This window comes from Rhea americana, unplaced genomic scaffold, assembly GCF_003343005.1.
Source record: "Rhea americana isolate MKP2758 unplaced genomic scaffold, rheAme1 scaffold_72, whole genome shotgun sequence".
Lineage (NCBI taxonomy): Eukaryota > Metazoa > Chordata > Aves > Rheiformes > Rheidae > Rhea > Rhea americana.
In genome coordinates this window covers 150,414-160,440 of record NW_028186890.1, presented here as the reverse complement: position 1 = coordinate 160,440, position 10,027 = coordinate 150,414, and the positions used below count along the sequence as shown (strand labels likewise).

Below are 10,027 nucleotides of genomic sequence, written 5' to 3'. Positions count from 1 at the left end.
GGCCTCCGCGGCGCCCCGCGGCAGCGCGGCCCGGAGGAGCCGCGGAGCAGGGGCCCGCGCGGGGCGGCAGCCGCCGGGGCGAGGGACGAGGTAGCACGGGGAGCCGCGCGGGAGGCGCCGTGCGCTGGCGCGGTTGTGTCCCGGCGTGCGGTTGGAAACTGGCCGAAAGGGAGCCGGATCGTTTGGCAGGGAAAGTGGCGGTACGGGGTGGTCCCTAGGCACGTTAGTAGGAGATAGTACATCCATGGAGAAAAGCTGTGTGAGCGTCGCATCCTCCTCCTCTCCCGGTGTCTGCTCGTTCCTGAATACCGGCAACACTGCTGCTCTCGCGCTGCTGCCTCGAGCCCACTTGACCTTTGGAGGTGCCTTGCGGTGATGCCGCAGCGCCCAGACAGGCTGAATTCTTACCGCAGGTCTCCTCAGGACCTCTCCCGACCTGGAGACCCTCTCCCATGGGTCTCAGCGGGCTAAAACCCAGAGGTCTCCTGGATTTGTTTTCTTTTCTTTTAGTATCAAGCCTTGGAGGAAATCTTAGTGTGGCCCTGAATGCCTTTTTCCAAACAGGAACGGAACAAGGATGTTGAAGCTTTGCCCAAGTGGATTGTTTTTTTGGTAAATGAAGCAGGGGTTGCCAGCATGTGTGTTTAGGATGTAAATTATTCTTGAGAACTTTCCAGGTCTCCTGCAGATTCGCAATGGGAAGACAAGAGATTCCTTTTGATTGACAGATGATTGAACTGCAGGGCTGAGGAGCCAGCCTAGCCTCTGCTAGAAGGGCTGGAGATACAAGAGTGCAGATCTGATCTAACCRCTTTCAAAGGTGCTTCGTGCAGAGAAGGGTGGTAGCAAATCTGAGAACATTCTTTTGGAGGCAGTYGTTGAATGGCTCTCCTTTAGCCTTAGGACCACCTGCTTTGCTGGCCAAACCTACTTCCTTGGCATCAGTGTTCAGAAAGTTCAGGCTGTACCACTGCAAACAGAATAGTGTATTTAGTATGCCTTGCACACAAGTATCTCTTTGCACTAGTTCTTTGGCTTTCCTTTGTTAAAGGCATAGGAAACTCAAAAGCGCTTTGGGATGAAAGGGAAACTTTCTTTGAGGTGATCCAAGCCTCCTGTCAAGCTATCTGAAGATTTCTAGCAGCTTTGTCTCAGGTTGTTTTTGAGGCAGGAGCCAGCAGCAGCACAAGGTCCTGTTCCTTGCTGTGGGAAGGAGCATTATCATGTGCACCACAGCAGATCCTACTGTCCTTGTTGAATCCTAATGTGGCTGCTGGGCACAGTCATTAATCCTTTCCTTTTACACAGGGAACTAAATGAGCCACTGAGGAGGATGAAGCACTTGTGAAGAGCTCCTCTGAGCAGGATTTCTGTTTCCTTGGGTCCTGCTTAATTAAGGGTAACTGAGGGTAAATGAACAAAGGGTATTTCATTTGAGCAACTCTTATTAAGAAAGAGGAGTAATTGACCCTCGGTTTTCACGTCTCCCCATGGACTAGATGCAGCAGGACTGATTACCAGACTCTAACATCAATGGGAACCACGGATGCTTGGTACTTCTCCAAATCAGGTCACTGTCACCCTTTCCCCCCAAAGGAAACAAGGGCCCTGTGGTGATTGTTAAAACCCTCCATTTGAATAGGGAAAGTTCATTCTGCATTAGTGGCTAAAAGTTTAGGGTTCCTCTTTCGAAAAAGATTGGGGGAGGAGCAGGGTTTTCTGATGGACTGAAGAGTTTACAAAGAAGAGAGAGACTTTCTGTGGAGGTCTATTGGGTCATTTGTCTTTTTACTTATCCTAGTTACCTGCAGTGTGCAACCTACCAGAAACCCCTGGTTCGGTTGTGCTGTATACTCTATTGCAGTCTGGCTTAAGGATGTAGCCCCATCCCTCAGCAAAGCAACAGAAGGTTTACTAGGGAACGTAGCCATGTGTAAGACTCCGTAAGAGAAACTGTAGTCAGGAAAGCACTAACTGAGAAATGAGCTCTATTTGGTGTCTAATGATTTAATTGTGTGTTTTGCTAAAACTTTCATTTACAAATCACTGAAGGCTCTACAAACATCTTTTCTTATTCCATAGAGGAAAATACTGTTAGCTGTATTTTATAAATGGGGGAAAGGGAGGGATTACAGAAGGTGAGAGAGATCTCTGGGCTAAATATATTCAGAATCCAAGATGAGGCATTAGGACAATTATCCCTGGACAGCTGCCTAAGGACAGCTGCATGTGAGCCATGAAAAGATACTGCTTTCTCAGTATATGACCTCATCTGCCTGGTTGTTCAAGTCCTTCTCTAGTGATTTTCTCAGGCTAGGCAGAACTGACAACAGCCCTTCATCGTATGCTGTTGATGCTGGGCATGGAAGTAGGTTTCATGATATGGTGAAAAGCAGAGGGAGATGCAGATGGAGTAGGACAGGAGGAAAAGAAGAAAAGGAATGAAGCTGAGAGACGGGAAAGTACTGTATGTTATACATATGTTACACTGAGTCATTGGTGGAAGAGCCATGATGGTTATATGTCCACATTGTCAGGCTGACGTTAACGCATAAGGATGATGTGTTGAATCTTGAAGGCAAACAGGTTTTCTGCAATGAACTGAAAACASCTTCCTCCTCTAGGAATTCGTCAGCTGTTTTTTATTCCCAGAGTCTCTCTGGGAAGGTTTTGAAACTATGGTTTTGTGTGGAGCAGTTCCTCCTCTCAATGTTTCATTCACTTGAACTAATTGGAGTGTTCATTGCGCTGTTGGTACTGTCCCATTGACTTCCTAGGCTTCAGTAATTACTCAGGTCCATATGAGATCCATCAAAACTGTTTTGAGCTGGAGCATCAGGCAGATGGGTGGATGGGCTAATTCAGAGTGGGATTTGTGGGTCTGCCYCCTTTGCAAGCGGAGAGAAGCAAGAAACTAAAGCATTTCTTGGGGCACTCCTATACTCAGCTGTCCCATTATTTTATATACCACTTGGTAACAAAGTGTGTTTCCTCCTGAGCCACCCTGTCCTCTCATTCCAGTGTTACTTCTACATATGCTTGCTTCAGATGCATCGTGAAGGTCCCTTACAGTTTTTTTTTTTCTTTCTTCTTTTCCTCCCTAGGATGTGGACAGGTTCTTCGGGCTTCTAGGGGCCAGATTTTGCTGGAGAGTTACCCACTGAATGCACGATGCGAATGGATTATTCATGTTCAAGCTGGATTTAATATTGAGTTGAGGTAGGTTGTAGTGGCTTTTAGCCAACACTGCTTTCAGGTTGATACTGGGGCATGTGGATAACCAAAGAGTCTCAAGAAAGGTAAGATACTGAGGTCCCTGTAGCAGTGAGAGTGCTGCCACTACTTTGCATCTGACAGCTCAGCTCTTTCCTTTGGCCTGGCTTGTGGTGAGCAACCACTGTAGAAATTATCAATGCTCTGCCTTTGATCTTCATTTAGAACGCAGCTAGACGCTAAGGAGAAGTTTCTCAGATACTGGGCACAATGTCTCTCTCTAGATCTCTTCAAGACCTTGGCACTAAAGCATCCAGGACTTTCTCAGGACTGTACCAGGCTTAAYTAAGACAGAATCTCTGAAGACAACCTTTAGGAACATTTTGATGTGTTATCTTACGCCAAGAGCGGGTTGCCTTTGGGACCTGCCTTATGTTTAGCCTGCATTTTCCCTCTTAATTTCTTTTCACTCCTTTTACTAGCCCTGTCCTTTACCAGTCTGTTATTCTTCTTCAGTCTATTAATATGTCTGTAGGATATGACCATATCTCCTTCAAGTCATTGCTTGACTGAGCTGTGTATATTTGKTCCTTTTAGCCCTCCCCTGCTGACTCAACCTCACAGTTCTTGAATAGGTTTCCTTGCCAGGGCAGAAGAGCTGCTAGTTGGGGTAATTAATACTGTTTCCACATGTGTGTGGTAGGGAGCTCACACATGCAACAGGAAGCTTGGCAGGGGATCAGATTCAAAACCCGCTAGCTAGTATAATAATAACAAGAGCTAAAGTCTTCACATCAATATTTAATCAGCATTGGAGCCCAGGCAAAGGAATGATGCGAAATACACAAATATATTTCTTCCTATATCTTTAAAGAGAGATTTAATTTTGATAAGAGGAAGAGAAATGAATTGAAGAGGGAAAAAAAAAAAAGCTTGTGRTGTTCTCATGAGGCTAATAGTAGCCCTTTTCTCAGACTTGCAAACACAAGCCTGTTATGTAGTTCTAAGCAGCGATAACTACTGCCTGGATAGCACTGTAACCTCTTGACTCTGGAGAACTGTGTGTGGTGTCAGAGACACAGGGCAGCAATGCTGTGACTAAGGTCTTTGGTGTTCTCATGGCAGTACTTTGAGTCACTTGCTGGATGTGAGCTGTACCTATCCTGGTTCAAAAAGTATGGTTGACCAGGAGTATACAGCACAAGCTCAGAGAGGTGATAATCTGTAGTTTTTTACATTTCCATACAAAACTCTATCAATTGAAAGGCTGTAAAAGTGCATCGGGAGTTGCAGGTATCACCATGTCTTCACTTTCTTAAGAGGATGGGAGTGAGAGTGAAGGTGGATCCTGTGAATACACATCAGTAGTAAAATGCACCCATCTCTAGAGTAAAGAGATGGCAGCTAGATGACACAGGGCAAAGGTACAAGAATGGAAGGAAAGGTTATTTTAACAAAGGACACTAAAACAAGCAACAGTGCTTTCCAGGAAATCTTTCATAGCTGTGCTAAGGAGACTCTCATCTGATTATAAGGCAGAAGAATATAGAGTGCTGTAAAGTAAGCTAACAGATAGACTCTTTGGAGAAATAAGACCAATAGACCTCCATTCTAGGGCCTGAAGGCCACCCACATGCGTTCCAGGAAGATGTTAGCATCATGTGAAATCTATGCACTTTACTCAGTTTAACTTTGCTGTTAGCAGAAGATGCAAAGCTTTATATTTAACCTGAAGGTTATCCTTACGAGAATGCCTTTCTCTTTCTCTCTGTGGCTATCTTTCCTACAGTTAAACACTATACTAGGCATCTGCTTGTTGTAACAGTGTTACACTCTTAACTGTGGAAGTCTCCAAGAGAGAAATCTGGAGTACCAATCTTCCGTTGTCTGTAACTACATGTATCTGGGCTGGGTAGTCAGAAGTGTTGGGTAGGAGAAGGGTAAAGCCCTGTGTACAGTCTGAATTGAGCTTGACTGCTGGTTGCCTACAGATGCCAGCAGATGCCAGGGCACTTGTAGRGAAAGACCAAGAGCCATCCTGGCTGCCCACAGTTAAACCTGTCACAGCCCCAGGGCAGAAGGTGTAGGAGGAAACCTCAAGGCAAAACAGAGAGCACAAGGACCTACATCTGCCTCACTTAAGGATGCTTACGTGAGGAAGTTCAGCAGGTAGGTCCTGTGGCAGCTGGAAGCTTGAAGCTTGTCYTTCAGGCCATTCCTACACAGAAGGGTAGGTACAACCAAGGAGTCAACCAGAATCTTCCTCGTGGGCCTGCCATCCATGGCCAAATCTTGACTGTGTTTCTGGATAAATGCACTGATTCCCTCAGCACTGCTAGCTCTGCTGGGAGCTGCAATGCACAGCCAATGTTGTGCTGAATCAGTGGGATTGCTAACAARAGAGTTCCTTTCCTCCTCCTTTCTGGGTGTCCACCACGCAGCCTGTGTGCAGCCATTCTGATGGCTCCYGAGGGCAGGGGATAGGAACAGTGCAAAACAGAAGAGGGACGGAGCGCTTTGTATACTGCTCTACTTACACGGGGCAGGAAGAATGAAACTCTCAGGAACAGATGAATCTTCCCTTGCCTCGAGCTGTGCCACRCTGTCTTTTGGGGTTGGCTAAGCCGAGCTGTTTTCATTAATCATGCCCGGACTGCCGTGATAGTTTGTTTTCTCTTCTTGTTTTCCAGTCTTGTTTTTCTTTAGGAGGTGTTGTATAGGCTTCCTCAGTTTAAACCATGTCAGGGATGTCATACCATAGTAGAAGTAGCACGCAACTTAAATCATTTTCTTTAATGCTTCAGCAGTGAGGCAGTTTTAAATGTTTTCCTTTGATTAGAAACTTTCCTCAGAGGGATTGGTGCATGTATTCATGCCATAGACACTAACCAAATGAAATCAAGACAATACTTTATGCTCCATTTTGTATCTGATGACCTATAGCACTATATTAACACGCTTAATTTCATAATATCCAAGAGAATTAGGAAGCAGTCACAATTTCACAGGTGAAGGAACTGAAGTTCAATATATTGCTTGTAACTGGTTTAAACAGCAACAGACCTTGAGGTCTGTAAAGGGTCCGCTGAACTGGGCCAAAGACGAAAGGGTTTGAAAAGCCTTTGGCAGGTTTCCTGACCTGCTACTTCTGAAGCTTGATCACGGGATCCCATGTCAGAAATGCAAATGCAAAATGCAAATCAGACCCCCCCGCCCAAGCCTTTGACAAGTTCTGCTATGTTTTCATTATTTTTAAAGCTGAGAAAACAAAATAATTAAGAGCAGTATTCTGTATACTAATCTTTTGKTCTGCCTTGTCTTTGTGTGATACCTATCAATATTCTTCTTTCAGGAATGTACTGTTAGCCAGAGAATTTGCGTCTACATTTACCAGTAATACTATTTGGTGTTAACCCAGTTCTGCCCTCCATTACATGATGTGCTTCCTAGAAACATCCGCAGTTACTTACATGCTTAATTTTAACCAGAAATATGATAGCTTAGAATACCAGTAAATATTTTTAGGATTCAGTTAGCATAAACTATAGCCTGATAAGTGTGACAAGGATGAATGTATTAAGATGTGTAGCTCTATAACTTCCACACGGGTAGATCCCTGGGGTTTAACCTACCAGTGAAAAAATGTTTTGAAGATGAGTATAAAATGATGCCTGTGAGGACATCTCTGGAAACCTGACAGAAGTAGAATTCAGTCTCCCTGACTTATGCATTTTATGCAAAGCTAAACTGAATTAATCTCTTATGCATATTAAAAGCAGATGTCATTTGTTCTTACTCTACCTTCCACCAGATGATTTTGAAAATCAGGGACTCTGCTCCGTTGGTGTAGAGCCCTACAACTGCTCATTTGTTTCACTTCATGTGATGCTCTAAGACTGACCTGAACAAAGATGACTGAGTGACCAGACCTCTTGGGACAATTCATGAGTGGGAAAAGAAGATCATTTCACGTAACATGGGCATTTCTTTATGACCTGAGTCTCAAGAAAAGATGGGCAGGAGATGAGCTCCTGTACTGTTTTGCATTTTCAATTGTGAGATTTGGTGGCAGATCCAAAATTTGGCTCTTCCTTTTGGGGTGAAAATGCAGTCTTTCCAAATCACTAGGCCAAAATTGGAATTGCCCACATTGCATAGGCAATGTGGAATGATCCTCAAGGCACATAGCCCACAGAACTAGGAGTTGTCAGGAAGATTGAATAAATTATAAGTTTCATTTATAAAATGTTCTGTTGAACAGGTAGTAGTATGGTTTTCTCCTAGGCCTGGTCTGTTAATTCTTATCCTCTGCACCAAGGCTGGGCCAGGCTCCCCAGCCATTGCTTACTCCCCAAAGGCACTTGGTGTTTCTCATTCTTTCTTTTTCATTTGTATTCTGGTGGAATGTTTTGGCTCTGTGCCACTGGATTCAAACAGCAGCAAATAAGGTTGTTAACGAGCAAGAGACTTGTGCAGTGGCTGGATCAAAGCAACGAAAGACAGACGTTCTGGRGGAAGGCTTTAAATATGTCCTTTATGCATTAACTCTTTTCCCTTATTCCTACCCCAAAAGTAAGATGAGAGCAGGCCATTGGAAATTTACTGCCACTTTGTTTTCTAACGTGAAATGCATTGTGCTGTTTCAGGTTGCCTTTCTCTGCCTCTTTCTCTTAGTGTCAGATCTCTGAGCTTTCCTTGTGCCTATAATTGTTGGCTTCTGWAGATAATACTGTAAATAGGTTTTGATCATTGGTCTTTGATAGTGTTACTTTCAGCACTTAGGACTTTATTTAGGGGGAAACACCAATTTTTAGCAAATAGCTGGAATAGAGATATGTGCCCTACAGCATCTGACTGAAAATTGAAGCTTTATCTTTGTGAGGTGGTTAGCATCCTGATGCATGCGAGCAGACTGCGTCATGCCACATAAGTGCTCCCATGGAGCAACTCTGCAGAGCTGAGCTGAGCTGGCGTCCCAGGATCATGGTGCAAAAATTGAGATGAAGGGAGGGGGACTTCATGTAATCAGGGACTTGTTGATTCACTGAGACAGGGGCACTAACATAACTAAACAGCCAAATAAGTTAAAGACAGGGTGCATAGGTGAGAATGTGCGCTTTGACTGTATTTCCTTCTTCCCCAAGGTTTTCCATGCTGAGCCTTGAGTTTGACTACATGTGCCAGTATGATTATTTGGAGGTCCGTGATGGGGACAACTTGGACAGCAGGATAATCAAGAAATTCTGTGGAAATGAGAGACCACCTCCCATCCGAAGCACTGGGTCTTCACTCCATGTCCTTTTCCAGTCTGATGGTTCCAAGAACTTTGATGGATTTCATGCTGTCTTTGAAGAAGTTACAGGTAAAAAAATCCAAAAATGGAACGTGCCACTCGTTGTTAATTCAGCCTCCCTAATCTCTCTCTCTGTTTTGCTTCATTAAAAACTTTCATGCTGTGTTGCCAACAGCAACTTGCACAAAGTCAGTACAGGGAAGGTTCAAAAGCCATCAGATGGGTTGTGAAAGTGAAGCTCTTTAACAAAGACTAAACTCCCACTACCTGTGTGAAGAGCAAGCACATTGGCTAGCACAGAAAGGCTGGTGTTTTGTGAGACCTTTCTGTTTGAATCCAAGAACTACGAGCACAGAAGGTGGCATGAATATCTTTGCAATTGTGAACTGCTCAATGCTGTGTGCAGGACCAGTCACTGTCTCAATTAGGAGAAACCTATGCATAGCCTCAGAGTTAGCACGGTGAAAATGCCCTGACATACTTGTTGTTTCATACCATTAGGGCTTTCAAAAAAAAAAAAAAAAGGCATAAAAAGGACAGATTCTTTCCTTTAAGAAAAAGAAAAAAGAGACATTTCCCATTGTGTGATGAACTTGATATTATGAATGACAGGAGCAGGGCTCTGGAATTCCTGTGTGTTTGTTAGTACTCAGCGCTTGGTTTGTCTTTTCTTTCTACCTGAAAAGTAACATTTAAAGTGTAGTTGGCTCCTCATTTTGCTGTTGCATTTGAAGCAGCTTCTATGCTTTTCCTGGACTTTCCTTGCTTAGCTGTACAGGGAATTTTGGTCAAATCTATCTACATTACTCCTAGCACAGAAGGCTAGTGAGAGCATACTACTTTGCCATTAACAAACTGTGCTGGATCTACGCCTCATCATTACTCGTCTTACGTACACCCTGGTGACCCACATTTCATGAGGTCATCCAGGGTATATTTGGCTCAGGAAGCTAAGTTAGTTTATATAATCTTTGTATAAATATACAAATCTGCATTGAATCAGCTGTTACTAGTGCTTGGGAATGTAGCTAGCAATCTGAAATGTGCCTACCAGCAATCTGAAATGTGCCTACCTCTGTGTGCAGTGCCTGTGCCATTTCTTAGCCTGTCCTCTAGTTACTCCACTGTTACCTTTAATACCAGTCAGTAACATAGCAGGAGCAGTTAGCTATTGATAGCTTGCCTGGGCTTCCAGCACGAGAGGTGACACAGAACAAATGAATGTGGTGTGGGTTATGTTGCATAAGGACTGCCTATACTCAGAGAACTAACGTTTTCCATATGGCACAAGCTGAATTGTTTCCATTTTCTCTACCCAGCGGGGGAAACTTGGTATTCAAATACTGTTGAGCATTTTATTTCCACCCCATTTTTAGTGGTAATTATTTTGAGGCTGGGTTGTTGCAAGTGTGGTGATCTACACAGAGCATGCTGCAAAGGGCTTAGAGTCTGTGAGGAGGTCTCATTGTGTGCTTTATTATAGAGCTCTTCTGGCCTGATGTGTCGCTGCAGTGAAAGGCT

The 10,027-nt window shown here is 44.1% G+C and overlaps 1 protein-coding gene across 3 annotated transcripts in view; it reads left to right on the top strand.

Annotated features, from left to right (window-relative positions):
- PAMR1 (peptidase domain containing associated with muscle regeneration 1) overlaps positions 1 to 10,027 on the top strand; it is a 56,387-nt gene that overhangs the window by 15,256 nt on the left and 31,104 nt on the right. For all 3 annotated transcript variants that reach the window (XM_085321878.1, XM_085321877.1, XM_085321879.1), the window contains exons 4-5: positions 3,105 to 3,219; positions 8,358 to 8,575. In XM_085321878.1, the coding sequence (XP_085178004.1) occupies positions 3,105 to 3,219; positions 8,358 to 8,575 (333 nt within the window). The remainder of the gene's footprint in view (positions 1 to 3,104; positions 3,220 to 8,357; positions 8,576 to 10,027) is intronic.